This window comes from Seriola lalandi, unplaced genomic scaffold, assembly GCF_002814215.2.
Source record: "Seriola lalandi dorsalis isolate HSWRI2012SDOR001 ecotype SW California unplaced genomic scaffold, Sedor1 jcf7180002054334, whole genome shotgun sequence".
NCBI classification, from domain to species: Eukaryota; Metazoa; Chordata; class Actinopteri; order Carangiformes; family Carangidae; genus Seriola; species Seriola lalandi.
The window spans coordinates 459203-474484 of NW_019524887.1; the positions used below are offsets into that span (position 1 = coordinate 459203).

General features: G+C 39.3%; 1 protein-coding gene across 2 annotated transcripts in view; it reads right to left on the bottom strand.

The window, feature by feature from the left end:
• Window positions 1–1163: 1163 nt before the first annotated feature.
• Window positions 1164–15282, bottom strand: part of LOC111655866 (netrin-G1-like) — a 56999-nt gene continuing 42880 nt past the window's right edge. The window contains exons 4-6 of one of the 2 annotated variants that reach the window (XM_023407402.2): window positions 12231–12257; window positions 10865–10909; window positions 1164–3843 (exon numbers count right to left, since the gene is read on the bottom strand). In XM_023407402.2, the coding sequence (XP_023263170.1) occupies window positions 3605–3843; window positions 10865–10909; window positions 12231–12257 (311 nt within the window). In that variant the 3' untranslated portion in view covers window positions 1164–3604. The remainder of the gene's footprint in view (window positions 3844–10864; window positions 10910–12230; window positions 12258–15282) is intronic. The other variant, XM_023407403.2, reaches the window with a different exon arrangement.

Genomic DNA, 15282 nt, shown 5'->3' on the forward strand with positions numbered 1-15282 from the left:
TAAAAATGTCCTCCTAATACCCCCTCCTGAGTCTTAGAAGTGAAAGGGGGAAGGACAAGGAGTTGCTGCAACACAGAACAGCAGGGAACATAACTAGAGAACAAAATCCTCAGGTCTTTGTGCACTGAATAAAAATTAAAAAAAAACCCCAAAAAAGAGTCGTTTTCATAAAATGTTCCACTGCTGCCATGTTTAGGTTTAAATATCAGTAGTTTTTAGCTATTTATATATTGGAAAATGCATTCATGCAAGTGTTCAATACCAATGTGTATATAGTTGCTAGCTTTGCTTTTTCTGTCTCTTATTCTGGTGTCAATAAAAGGCAAGTTTATTACCATGCTCATATTCCCACTGTTAGCAGGCCATGTAGAGGAATTATGGTGCTCATTTTCCCTCCGTTGCTAAGAATGTCAATGTTGGCTGTGTGTTGCACCTGCTCTTGAGGCAGAGCAATGGTCTCCATCGAGTTGTTCATCAGCCCCTTGTGCCATAATCTGCATTTAAGTGCAAAAGACTTGGATTTAACCTTAAAACTTTTTTTTTGCTGATGGCTAAATACAGCCCAAAGCCAGGAGCAAGTGTCATAAAATACCAGTTTTATTGCACTAACATGTCGTAAAGGTAATTGTCTTTACATGCACGCGCACGCATGTGCGCACACACACACACACACACACACACACACACACAAGGGCCCTAAAACTCTGCTCTAAAATTTGTTTTAGTCCAACTGTCACCACAAACAGTCTCAAGTGTGCCACTTCACATTCTGCAGAGCAAGTTCAGAGAAAGCTCAACCTTGAACAAAACTATTAAATCACAGACGGTGGTACAAACTGTAATAAAAACTGAAAAAACAGCTTAGCTAGCAAGCTATTTAAGCTAAGGTTAGATACATTAGCTGATCAAAAGCGCTGTTTCTGGCTGACTTTTCTTCTGTCAAGGACCTAGCAGAAGAGTCTCAAATATACACTTGAAATATATAATATATGAATATATAATACATATTAATATTATATTATATTGATGGTTACATTATAATATGCCAAAAGATGAAAATGAAACATGAAAATAAAGAAACAGTATTGCAGTGTAGCACTAGCCTAACCCGGTTTAGCTGATTTGCTTTTATACTTATTAGCTATGTACTTGGACAAGCAAGACAGAGGTCACAAGCTTTATTGGTGGTATTTTTAAACAGTATGTTTCACTCTACACATTACAAGACAGAAGAATGACTATGGTCTGTTTTTGGTGAACCTAACTATTGTGGGTTGCTGGCGCATAGACTTCCCCCCACACAATCGAGAGCCACTAAACGTTGCCCTAAACTGTGATAGCATCCCGGACTGGGTTTACTCAGTAGCGAGTGGAAATTCTACAGTGAATGTGTTATTGTGAATTGAGCTTAAGTACGAAATGTTCCTTGGCTTTGAAAGTAATGCTTAGTTATAATAAGCGAATTAGATGGACACTGAATTCCTCAGACTTGTTCAGTGCTTTTGGTTTTTGATTCATAAACACAACTTCAACCTGAAATCCATTGCTTGACAGTGCTGCTGTACCCAGTTATGATCGCTAAGTTTCATTAGACAATTACCATTTGGTGGAGAAGCTTAATGAATGGAAGTTTTCAAGGATTTAGTGATGTTGTTGATTTATTTTCTAATTGAAATTAATTGACAACCATATTTGTGTTTTTGTGTTTTCTCCAGCAGATTTATGTTGACCATGAGCTTTTGTTTTTTTCTTCCAAAAATGTATTATTTTCTGAATAACTAACATCCATTCCTGTCCAATTATCATGCACAGTGTATTAACCCGTTTCAAATACCTCCTCTCAGTTTCCAAAAGTTGCTTTGCAAGGCAATCGTCTCTCTCAAAAAAGCCATTCGCTACTTTTTTCATTGACAGTGTCGTTTAATGAGAGGCACTTACAGTAGACTCTAACACAATTAGGTGTTTCATGACAACCTCGGGAGGAAAATTAATCTCTCAAATGAAATTGGTCTCAGTGCTCAATATGTCACCCAGTGGGATGCGACTTCATTTCTATTCATTGACCCTCCATGAATTAAAGCTCATTTCCCGAATGTGTCGCTTCGCTGAGGCTCCCGCAGCAGGATGCAGGCTTTCAACCGTACCAGCTCAGAAAACCTTCCCCTCTTCCCATTTGATTCAGGGATTAGATCTGATTACAGATTTGAGCTGGACAACCTCTGCGACAGCCGCGCAATCTCCTTTTTTTCCAAGTCTTCTTCTTGTTAAATTTACATAAAGCTGATGGGATTTTGGCTTGAGATTCTTCTGGTTTCTCCCACGTTTCATGAGCACAAGAAGGATGGTGTTACAGCACATTAGAAAAAAAAAACAAACAACCTTAGTCATCGCACCAGGAAGTTATTTGTTGACTGATATATTGTTACCAGCAACTGTTGCTTCAGTGAGTTGGTCAAAGATTGGCATTGATAGCTTTCATAAATCTTTTGAAATGACATTCAGCTATTGTCATTGGCTTATACCTATCTACAAACAATACACTGTTTCACATGTCTCAAATGTCATGTAACTACTTAATAAAATTTCTACTTTTCAACAACAAGACAAAGACATGTTTTTCTTTTTCCCTTTGGTGGAAGTGTATTGTGTAGGTGTGTATGTAAACATAGTTTTGACAGCAGCTCTCAAATGAAGAGAACCATGTGCCACACAAGCAAAGAAATAATACAACCAAACTCCTTACGCACTCATAGTCCACATCTAGGACAGGTCGGCAGCAATAGAAAACAAGTAATACATCTTTTTGTTTTGCGTAGTCATGAAAATATCTGTTTTTATACAAAAATTAAATACAGTTACAGTATGTTACAACTTTTTTTTCCCGTACAGGTGAGCTCAAGCGTGACTACAAAGCCTCTGAGAAAGAAAAAAAAAGTACTAGATTGGTACTTGTCAAAGGGCTTGATAATAATACATGTGCAGCATTTGGCAAAACAACAGACACCCTTCAGCAAAGGAAAATCACCAGAGTCACCAAAGCACAGGAAGGAGACAGTGAGGACCGGGGGAAGGGACGAGTGAGGGAAGGGGAGAGAGGAGAGGAGAGAAGAAGAACAAGAAGAAGGTAACAAGTAAGGAAGGAGGCAGTGAGGCAAGATGTTCTAAGATGTCCCCGTCCACATTATTATTTTTTCATAACTTCAGATGATAACTTAGAAATCATGTGTCTAGTTTTGTACAGTTTGCTCTCAGAGTGTGGGGTAGCTCTATCTGAGTCTCCAGTCTGCCTTTTATGAAGTATCAGCCAATGACATAATCACAAAGTGAGGGCTCCAACCGTTTCCTCTGTGACATTATAGGACAGCAGTGACTTCACCAAGCCTTTCACAAATCCCTCTATCATTCAGTATAACAGATCAGTGCACAACCTGTTCGTAACTCTGTCACCCACCACTGTGGCCTTGGATATACAAAAGAGTTGCTTATATTGTATACTGAGCAAATTATCCATGCCCTTTGTCCTTCATGTCCTTAAGGTTGAGAATTCAGTCTCATCATGTGTGGTCTAAGGGTTTGGTTGAGGATGGGAGGCTGTTCAGGTCTCTCAGCAAAGGGAAACAATCAGCAGCGGGAGCACTACGAGGGTGAGGGCGAGCTGGCAGCCGATGGGGGGATGATGGAAGGAGGCCCGTCCAGACAATTGGTCATCACACTCCCCGGGGCCCTGGCAGCGAGCTCTCTCGCACAGGACGCCCGTGAAGCCAGGGGAACAATGGCACCGCTGATGGTGGTGGCACGTGCCACCGTTCTGACAGCGTTGCATCGCGTTGTCACACACTCGAGCTGCAGAGACAAAGCAAAGAGGGCAGGGGAGACAGGAGGGGGTGATTAATAGATCACTCAGTGATAGGGCGGCAGAGAACATCAACGGGCAGGTTCACAGGGCACAAGCTGCCTCTTCTTGTCCTGTCTGCATCGCTCTGTGTCCTTAGAGCACAGCTGACACATTAGGGAGGGTGAAGCCAAGGACTTTTGCGAACAAGTGCAGAGAGGAAGAGGAGACAAATAACCGGGACACATACTGTATGAATACCAACATGCAGCTCGCAGCCCGTGAAAACCCTTTCCATGAATGATTGTTTATGACAAAAGAAAACAGACAGACATTTTATGGATTTATGGATATTTTTAGGAGCACTGAAGGGATTTCAGAGCAAATAATCCTGGCAAAACAAAAGAGCAAACAAACCATGGCAGTGATGAGGTGAAATTAATGATTAGTGAATCAAAGGATGCCAGAGTATTATGAAACAGCCCCTCAGTGCAGGACAGTAGAATAAAATGCTGTTTCCCTCTGGCACAATGACACTCAAAGAACAGAAAGAGGAGAAGACATGGGACGGATACCTGGCTCCACCACACCGACGCTTTGATATTCAAATAAGCATTTCCAGGTAATTCAACAACTGCTGTTATTTTCTTCTCTGCGGTTAACATTATGACAAACAATAGAACTCTGTCAGAAGAAATGGATGTAATATCCAGGACTGCATTGTTCTGGTGTCCACTGAACATTTCTTTGTTTTGATATAGACTGATTAAGACTACATAAGCTAATATTCACATTTCCAGACAAAAACTCACGACTCAATTATCCCAGGAAGCCTCTCTGCTGGCAGAGGTGAAATCCTGGAAGAGGTAATATTTGCCAAGAGATTTCAGTGTAATTGGATATCTCTCCCTGCATAAATAGTAATCACATTCTTGGTTTTCAGTAATGTGGCTCATGCATCAGAATAAACTCAACAAATAATCATCGCTGCTGCCAAAACTGATTAAAAACGCGTTGGTATTACATTTAACTTCATAATATTCCCACCCACTTCACACAGACACCACTGAAGCTTTAAATGGAAATTCCACCAGGGTTTTCTATCATCATTTTGGGATTTTCAATAATTTAGTTTCGTACTGTAATTTACTCTTTTGGTGGATCCGCTTTCTACGCCTCTTTACTTTTTGACCAGCCTGAGAAGATTTGGTGTGATAGCTTTGTTGTGTTCAACTATTCTTATGTGTTTATGGAAAGATCAATAATGATAGTACTTAAAATATAGATAAAATATCACAATCATTCAAACTCCTCACTTAAAATGCAGCTGTGGCTGTGGCTGTGTTGCATGATAGATTTCTCCCTGTATGATTGTTGAACACTGGTGCAAAATAATGAGACTGACAAGAAGCCACTTCTCTTTGATTCAGAGACTGACATCGAAACCTGACATTTACCACTGATGTTTAAGATAGATTAAAAATTTTCTGCCACGAAACTTCCTTGAATCGATGCAGGGAATATGATATTGTGATGTTTATATTTAGCTGAAACACACACACACACACACACACACACACACACACACACACACACACACACACACACACAAACGCACACAGACACTCACACAACAGACTCTGATATGCAAATTATATCATGAATAAGCTGTTTGTTTACATCCTTTTTCCTTTAAAGGGCAAATCAATACCAAACAAGAAAAATAATTATGGTGCAGATGTATTTGAGCATAAGGAACAGATTTTTGGTAATTTTCATAATGAGAGGCAGTATTGCAGATGTAAAAGGGGTTGGATTAGAATGACTATTATTATTGGATGTTTAAGAAGCTGGTATCAGCCGTTACTGAAAAAGTCAACTCCTATCATTCCCTCCCTGCCATGATCACTGTACTGTACTGATATTTTGAGGGTTTACAGAAAAGCACAACATTTTGTGTACATGTTTTTGATGTACAGTAAGAATGTAATACTTAAAATGAATATTTTATATAATAAATAATAAATAATAATATTTTCATCATAAAATGGATTATGAAGTGAACCTCTACAACTACCCTCAGCACTATGGAGCATTATCGCATCTTTCAGCTCTTCGCTTTAGTTTTGTGACTGTTTGTTTCACTTTTGACGGTCTCATGGTGTTATTTTCAGCAACAGCAGGAGGCAGCAGCAGGAAAGCTTTAAAAACCCACTTTACACTACCTGCTCAGCACCAAACAGGAGACAGACAAAATTAGCAACTAGCTGGTGAATGCAGTGCAGCATTCGGCTGCTCAGGAGATATTAGAGACTAAAAACAAGCTAGAAGGAGAGGGAACGTTGCACTTTGCCAGGTGGCCAGACACACGACTACAAATAAATGCTAATGTTGCTCCATAACTGTTGGATGTGTAAATAAACAACTGTTTACCATATCAGCTTAAAGGAACTATTTTAAAGTTTTGCTACTGCTACATAGCCAGCGTTAGCAGTAACAGCTGTTTCCTTACCCATCTTGGCAAGAGTTTCAGCGTTTACAAGATAAGAGGTTATAATACGCCCAATGGGCAGTGGGCAGGGCAAGTTCTTCAGAGCAGACAAGACACTACATTGACTCGGTATCGGAAAGTGACAAGACACACCAACTGGGCCGGGGCTAGATGGTTAGCATACTGACATCAGTACAAGAAAAGAAGTGATAGAAATTGATGCAAAACAAGAGGGTTGTTTTCCACTGCTTGGAGAGTAAAGGAATGAAGTTTGATGCTGAACTTACAACGTTTCAACTAGACCTGTAAGTAAACAGCTGTTGATGCTAATGTTGGCCATGTAGCAAAAGCAAAACTTACAAATAGCTCCTCCTCTTAATCTTCTTAAGCTTGTTTCTGCTGCTCCCTAAAAAAACGGTGATTGCACGATTTAACTAGAAGAGTACTCAGCCAGCACAGACCTTCTTTGTCAAACAACACACCAGACTTCATAGAAATTTTTTTTAAATTCACAACAAATTATCCAGATCTGTCCCAGAATTTGATGGATTCATCCCTGGCCCATGCCCCATCCCGCCATCAAATTTGGTGCAAATCGGCTAAGTACTTTTTGCATAATCCTGCTGACAAATAAACAAAGGGGTCTCTGACTTTTGGACCCCACTTAATCCCAGCTGAAATGTCTCAGCTGTCTCATACCCAACAAAATGTCCACTTTACCAGTGGAAAAGTGTCTGTACTGAAACTTTTTGTTCATGTAAACAGACTCTTGAATCACTGCTGCTCTGTCCTCAGTGGGTCAAACATTAATGGCCTCCTGGCTACACCCCAAAAAAATCAGGTTTTTCTTATTTTACAGCTAATGGAAAACACCTGCGCTGTGTGTTTTGGTAATCATTTCCATGGGATCAACTGAGTCTCCATTGTCTAGTCTACACATTAAATTTGTGCCTGTGGCTGAGGGATAATCTGTGTCCTCCAGCAGACCCTCAGGACCACTGTCTTTCTAAAAGCATCTGTAGCCCAATTAGTTTGCTTATGCAGAGGCTTAAGCCTGGGGTGTCTTAGTGGAGCCACACAGTCTGCTGCCATGGCAAAATACAGTGTAAAATAAATCAATTATTCTCTGTCACTCAGAAAAACTCTCACATAGGGATTGGGCATGTGAGACATAATAAAAAGTTTATCAATTGGTATCGTTAATTGCTATCTTTTATGGATGAAGTGAACATGTCTGTAAAACTTTGTGATATATGCTCTATAATATTATGCATTTATACTTCAAATACTTGCAATTATCAGCATAGCTAATTTAAATGTATACCTTTTCATCTAATTACAACGGTAAAATATAAAATTTCATTATTATCAGATATACAGTTTATGGAGTCATAAAGACTGTCTGATAATTTAGTATTGCACTACCATAAAATTGATTGAGGACTTACCATGGATGGATCTGAAAACTAATCATCAAAATTAAAACAACAGAGCCTGAAGTATCCTTACATTTGGTGCTAAATATAGGTCAAGCCACCAAAACGCTGGATACTACATTTCCCATAATGCAAATAATGCTATTAGTGTATTTTGTTTGACACTCCTTGTGAAAAATACCCATGTTTTTTTTTTTAAATCGATGTCTCCAGTTTGTAACAAAGGCTTTCTGCTAAAAATATAAATGACCTTGATGACATCATTAGGGGTTATTATTCCAGACTTTGGAAGAGGTCCCTGCAGAGACACAGAAAACATTATACAACTGTTTTGCAGGCTGAATAGTACACTGAACTAAGCTTGTCGGTGGGATGTCCCTTTAGTAATATATAATAACAAAATACAAGATCATGCATATCATCATATTTTGAATGATTTTCCACACACAACTTCATCTTATATTGGGATGTCAACAACCTTGCCCCTGTAGGACATCAAAGACTGTAGAAATTGTGCTGGCTGCATGTGAGAACACAGCAATTCGAGTCCTGGCTAAGCAGTAGCTTACTCTCTCTGAAACATATGTGCACCTCACACCTCTGTCAGATGTGTGACATTTAGCAGTATAACTGTTATGACAGATCCATCCCTGGGCCTTGGTGTTGCACGAAGCAACATGGAGAAAATTCACCACAGCAACAGTATAACAGTGATAGACAGTGAAGACAAAGAACTGAATTAAATTTCACTGCTGCTTGTGTGACTTGAAGTGTGATGCAATTGTTTTTTTTTAACCTTTGTTTTTTAAAAACTTAATTTTGTCTTGAAATACTGTACCACAACAATTATTGTGTCAGTTTCATGTTTCTGGAATATTGGATATACTGCTCCTTCTATTGTGACTTTTGTAGAGGATCTAACAGTCTGTTTATGTCCTAAACATACTCAGGCAGTTCTCTAATCCTCTCATCTCAGATGAGAGGATGTCCTCACATACTCTGATGTCTCTTGATGTCCTCAGATACTCTGCAACAGAAGTCTCTGAGATACAGAAAATCCCAGCGTGATAACAAGCTGAAAGTCACAAATCGATGTCCTGTACTATAGCTCCTGTCTCTCCTTTTTGTGGAAGATCTGGATTTTATGAGGTGGATAAAAGAGCCTATCGAATGTCCAATTTTTTTTTAAATATGTCTGTTTATATTTACAGATCTCATATTACCTAAATCACTCATTTGTTTTGCAGTCACAAAGTATCTTTTAGAATTTAATACTTTTTACAGGAAAGACCATACAGTGACAGCAGTACCTTCATTTAATTACAAACAGGGAAAAAAAAATCATGTTTATAGTGATTTATTTCATATTTTTAAAGGGCCTTTATAACTATAGATTCACCAGTGCAATTAAGTATAAATGGAGACAGTTTTCAGATACAGGATCTGCTAATTATATGCTCTGAGACAGAATAGTGTTGCTTCAATTACATTGGATCAATACCTTTTGCCATGATGTCAGGGTAAACTGAAACCTGCATTCAGCAATGCCTCCTGTTATCATATTAACATGAAGGCTTCATCATTAGTCATGACTCGAAGCTCTGAAGTTCAGTATAAATTGTCAGCTGCATAGTAGCACTTGACAGTGGCAGGGAATATGTTTGCATCTAAAGATGGAAAGTGTAGGATTTTTCTTTTTATTCACGAACAACCCCTGTGTTCCGAACTGCTCGTCAACTCAGAATTGGAAGATTAAATGTTAAATTAATGTTAGCTTAGCACAACGACTTGAAAAACGGAAACTGTTTAGTGTGCCTCTCCAGAGTTCCAACACCAATTAAGATTACTAATCAACACGCTGAAGCTTGATGGTTCAATCTGTATATGAACAAATACGAAAACAAGTTGCGGTTTTACTGGGTTGTATGTGTTGTGTGTTTTTGGCAGGGCACAATAACTTCCTGGAGTTTCTGCTAATTGCTTGGCTCATCATGCCACTCATGCTTTCATTCTTTATGCTAAGCTAAGCTAGGCAAGAACGCTAATAAAAGGTATTTCACAAAATATCTCACTTTTCTTTTAAACTGCTAGTTTTTAAGATAATTTCAATATACTTTCAATTTATCGTTATTGGTGTGCACACAGGTTTACTTAAATTTTACATGTTACTGCCAGAGGCAACTGATTACTTTTTTCTCCACTGTCACAAATCAAGAGGTGTCACAAGGTGGTTTTGTTTGCATTTCCCAGCAGTCATATTTACAATGAGACCGTGTCCAGGTTGAGATTTTCAAAGATTGTTATTCAGCCATGGTACTAAAGTGGAAACAAAGAGTTGATTAGTTGTGGTTGATGGACAGAAAATTAATTGGCAAACACTCCAAACATTATCTGCTTCCAGAGCTACTTTTCTCTGTTTCATATTTTCCTTTTCTCTGTTGCATTTTTCCTCAAAAGACGACTGGTATAGGTTAGATTGATCAGTACCTGGTTTCTTTTCACCTCTGACTGCAGCAAACATTGGATTATTTTCATCGCTGCATCCCGTCTCCAGCTTTATGTGTCCGGGAAAGAGAGGGAAACGCCTTCCCTTGATCGTGGAAAACCCTGAAAGTCCTATTTTTTGCGACTTAACACTCACTACACAGGATATCTGGGCCTGAGGATTAGCTGGAGATAGCTGGAGATCAATCTACATAACCCCCCCCTGGAGCCTCTTCTCTCCTTCCCTCTCCTTCTCCTCTTTCCTTTTTTCCTTGTGAACATGGCAGAAAGGGTGTACCCCCAGAGAGCATTCTGGGTAATTAAAAAGAGGGCATGATCAAAGAGGTTAGGAGGCTGTGGACTCAGTGATCACGAGGCATGTGGTCCGTTCCCTACAGTGTTCTCACAACAAAAGAGCTACCTTGTAAGGACCAGCGTGTGTTTGTGTGCATGCAGGATGAAAGCATCTGGGCTTTGGGAAAACAACCTACCGCATAGGCCAATTTGAATATTCTACATTACACCCCCACCCCCACACCCCCAAACTGCCAATCAATAAGCAATCAATTCTTTCTTTGTGTTGTTAATGTCATGCTGAAGTTACAAAGCCTATAAGCCTACCTTGGTTACGATTTGCAACACCAAGAGATGAGGCATTTGCTCGATCTGTGTAAAAATGGGAAAGGTTATATATTACACTGAGTAGTCATATAATTCATGCTGTTATGTTGTTAAAGCACAGGGACAGCATGCATAGATGCTTGTTTTTTTTGTGTTGTTTTTTCTTTACAATAATCGGTTTGTTATCTGAGCTGATTTGCCTCAGAATTATTGAAAACATTCGGACAGTGTTTGGAGCACTGAATGGGTTAATGTAGAATAGTGTGCATGCAGCTTAAATAAGTGATTTTTCCACAAGACAAAGGCAGAGACATGTACATGTAGTAGCTGCTTTTGTTATCCCGTATGAGAAGTCACCTTCAGGCATCAGCATGCGTGGGGATGCATAGTGGGAACCACATCTTCATAAAAGATTTTTTTTCTTTTTTTCCTCTGGCTTAGGGCAAATATCTGTCTGTGCGCTTAGAGCAAATATTCTAGTGTGGAAGGGAGAAATCATTCTCAGGAGTGCCTGCTGATACACTGGCCCAAACATAAAGGACTTATGAACATGATGTACGTTATGAACTAGCAAGTCATTTAACCTTAAACCATGCTAGTGTTTTAGGAAGTTTTAGTTCATGTACATCAATACTCAAAGTAACTGCTGGCCATTTTGCAAACCATGCTGCACAGTTTTTTCTCCCCTAAGACAATGGATGGTTGGAAGGTTTCCCACCTCTGCATTCATTACTTTACAATATGAAAATCAAAAAGCCTCTTAAGACCTGCGTGTGGTGTGTAATACAACATAGAATTTTCATAGTTCAATCATATTAAATTACCTGCCCCTTGATTTTAATACTGTATGGAAATGATGGAAATCAGCCTATGGTTTCTATTTATTTCCTAGAAACGGACGTCAATAACATTTCCAAAAATATGAAACAGTACCACATGGCTTGTAAAACTGTTAGCAGGAATGTGAAGTATATATGAATTGTCATAATTGGCTAAAACTTGAAAAATTTGGTATAATTCTTTATAGCTGTAATTTGTTTCTCAAAGCTGGATAGACATTTGGTCTTGTCTCAAGAATATTCTAGGAACAATTGTCACTATTAAAAATGCACTGGAGAAAGGTTTTTTCACACGATGCACTGGTTCACTTCCATTCATAAAAACTGGATTTTAAGATGTAATTCTACATTAATTATTTGTTAGGATTCATTTTTTTCACACACTGTGTAAAACATACCGATGAACGATAATGGTAATGTCAGGCACAATTTCTCACAGCAACACCATCAGTCAAACAGGAGTTAGTCATCACTGAGGGAGGAAACCATTCATCAGCATGCCAATTTAAAAAGCGTGATCAACTTACGCACTGGTCCGTGATTGCTGGGAATACCTGCAGAAAGAGCAAAGACACAATGTTTCATTAAAGTGTGGACCTATTTCATTTTACTCCGAAAACTTCAGTCGTGAAATTACAAGAGAAAGCATCTTTGTTTGTAGCTTTTTTTCATTGGATAATTAAAGCCAACCAACACTTATCCAATTGGTCTCTGCTGTGTCCACTGATTAGCAGCAGCCATGGCTTCCCAGAGAACCTGACAAATGCATGGTCCAACACCCGCCTTCCTCTGATGATAATAACAGGTCTGCCAGTGATGAAATGTCAACAGAATCAAAACTCCAAATATGGACAAAGTCTTTTTTTTTTTTTTTTTAATCAGCGTTTTCAGTGTTTGGAATAAACATTTTGTCAACACTTCGTTTTCTTTATCTGCTATTGGCTTCTCTTCAAAGGTAGATTATAGTGATCTTCCTGTATCGTCCTTGAAACATTGAATCTCTGTGTGAAATGAGTCAAACAGAATCTGCAAATAATTTAGTGTTCATTGTAATCGTCTTAGTTAGTGGGATTTCCAGTAGAAAACAGTGATAAAGTAACAAAAATATGTTAAAACCTTTACATATGGTTGTCCTAACACTCACCTGTGTGTTGATTAAAGACAGCATGCTTGAAGAAAAATGAATATGCATATTTTCAGGAAGTGAACTAGGTCTTTCTCTGTGGCCTGGAGCTGACTGATGCAGCCTTTGTCTGAACCACATATGTTATCAGTATCTGGCTGTGGATCCACCATCTTTGTACCATGTTAATGTCATCAGCAGGCAAATCCTACCCAACTATTAGTGCAATTTCTGATCCTTTTCATGAGCTTTATCGCTTTGTCCTTCTGTGATTATGTTTCTGTGGGCCTTTCATATTGTTTGCACCCCATTCATCACTTCATTACCAGTTTGGGGGGCTGTCACAGCAACTGTTGGCAAGAGTGCAACACTGCAGCAGCAGGAAAAGCACAGATTTTTAAGCTCCAATTTGCAAGAAACCAAGCAAGCTACAATTCTCAACCAATAGCTGTTCTGTGTGAGAAATGGAGGGCAAACAATATTGCCCTTTGAAGCCAAAACACATTCTTCAGTCTGATCAAACTCGCAGCCCTAACCCCTCTTAACCTGTGAACCTGCTTTGGAACACAAGATGAGTTGTGTTCCCTGCAAAGTGGACTGTCAACATAATTCTCCAAGTGATTCCTCTTCTGCTCTGCCGGCAACTTACAGATTTTTATTACACACCTCCTTTTTTTTTAAGGGAAGCTTGGATTTGAATCACTCTCACTCACTCTCTGCTGCCAACAGCTTTGGCCCATAGAAACACCGGGCTCCATTTTGGGCTCTAATTTATTAGACGAAGGGTCACGTATGTCCATATATCTACATGTGAAGGGATTTGAATATGTAATAGACCTTGCCCTCTTTTTACCTATGAGATAAATGACTTTCATGATTAAAGAGGAAGACTTGATGACAGATGAAAGCTATTAAACCATAATTACATTTTGCACGTTCAGCATATTTGTCTTGATACGAGGGGCTGTATGTTTAATATCCTCATAGGAAATATGAGCTTCACATAATGGATAAAGGCATGTTACAAGGCCCGGGCTTTACTTATGAGAGAAATAAGAATAATTCAAGACAAAAATTGTGTTCATTCAACACCTGGGGGACCAATATCCTTACGTCACTTCCATGTGCAACATTATTGCATTTTATGCCACTGCCAAACAAGTGCTAATATTGCTTTTGATATGGCTAGACCTTGGTTTCATCGGTTCAGTGCAGATGCGGCCAAGTGTTGGATTTTTTAATAACGGCCTGTCAATCTGACATTGAGCACCACATTACATGGGGACTCATAACACAGGAGAGGTGCAAGGGTAAATCCAGCAATATCTCCTTAGAGTTCGCAAACGTTCCCACAAACAAACCCCCACCCACAATTGAAATGCATTGCATGAGCGCAGCGGCAGACACACGCTGTTATGTGCACATACATGCACAGACCGCCACAGACTCATGAGACGCATACTCATGCCAATCCTCCCAATCATCATCGAACAAACAGCCCAAAGAAAAGCAAGAAAAGGCACTGTTACTGCACAGATTTACTCACACCAAACCAGTGGATCAATAGCAATATCATATCTCTGTATAAATCTAATCAGAGCACCACGTCTGAGAATTCAAGTCAGCCAATCAAACTGAGCATCTGAAAAACCTGCTGTCAGTCCCAGCAGACTGCTGCCATGAGAGTTCCTGACTGCAAGGCTGAATCAGTGAGAAAGGAGGACCAGAGGGCTAGATCTTCCACCATCTGGCCTCGCCTGGCCGTCCACCACCACATCCCTGAGTGGCTGTATTAGATTTATTGAGGCAATGAGCCCCCTGCCTCAGGCATGGGATTTGATAAATGTGACTCAACTCCCGTCCAAGATTATAATGGGGATAATGCAAAAGAGCACCTTCTGCCTCAGAGATAGCATGCGAACAGGCAGAAAAATATCCAGCATTAGTGCACACTTGTCATGGAATTGAAGAAGGAATGTTATGTTCAGTGTTAAAGTATCAGAAGGGATTGTGTTCACGTTACTTTATCACTGAATGAGCTGAGATCCTTGTAGCTAAATAACAAAACAGGTAATTTGACCTTTTTGTTCCTTTTACTCAATATGTGACTGGAAAGGGTTTTTTTCTAAAATTCCAATCTTATTGTCAAGAATGTGTTAAGATGAAGTAGCTAAAACAACTTGAAGGTTCACTCTTGACCTGATGAAAAAAAAAAAAAAAAATTTCTCAACACAAGGTCCAACATTATTATTCCCAAAGCGTTCAATGAAAATCAATACTTAGGTCATGTGATGACAGCTAGCAAATACATGACAGCTGAGCAACTCCATTCACTGAGGAAGGTCTGGAGATGACATTGAAAGCTTTGGAAACAACAAGAAGGTTTGGACTTGGTGCCTGAGAAGTGTTTCTCTAGCTACTTCGTTAAAGTAAAAAAAAAAAAAAGATTCTGGTTT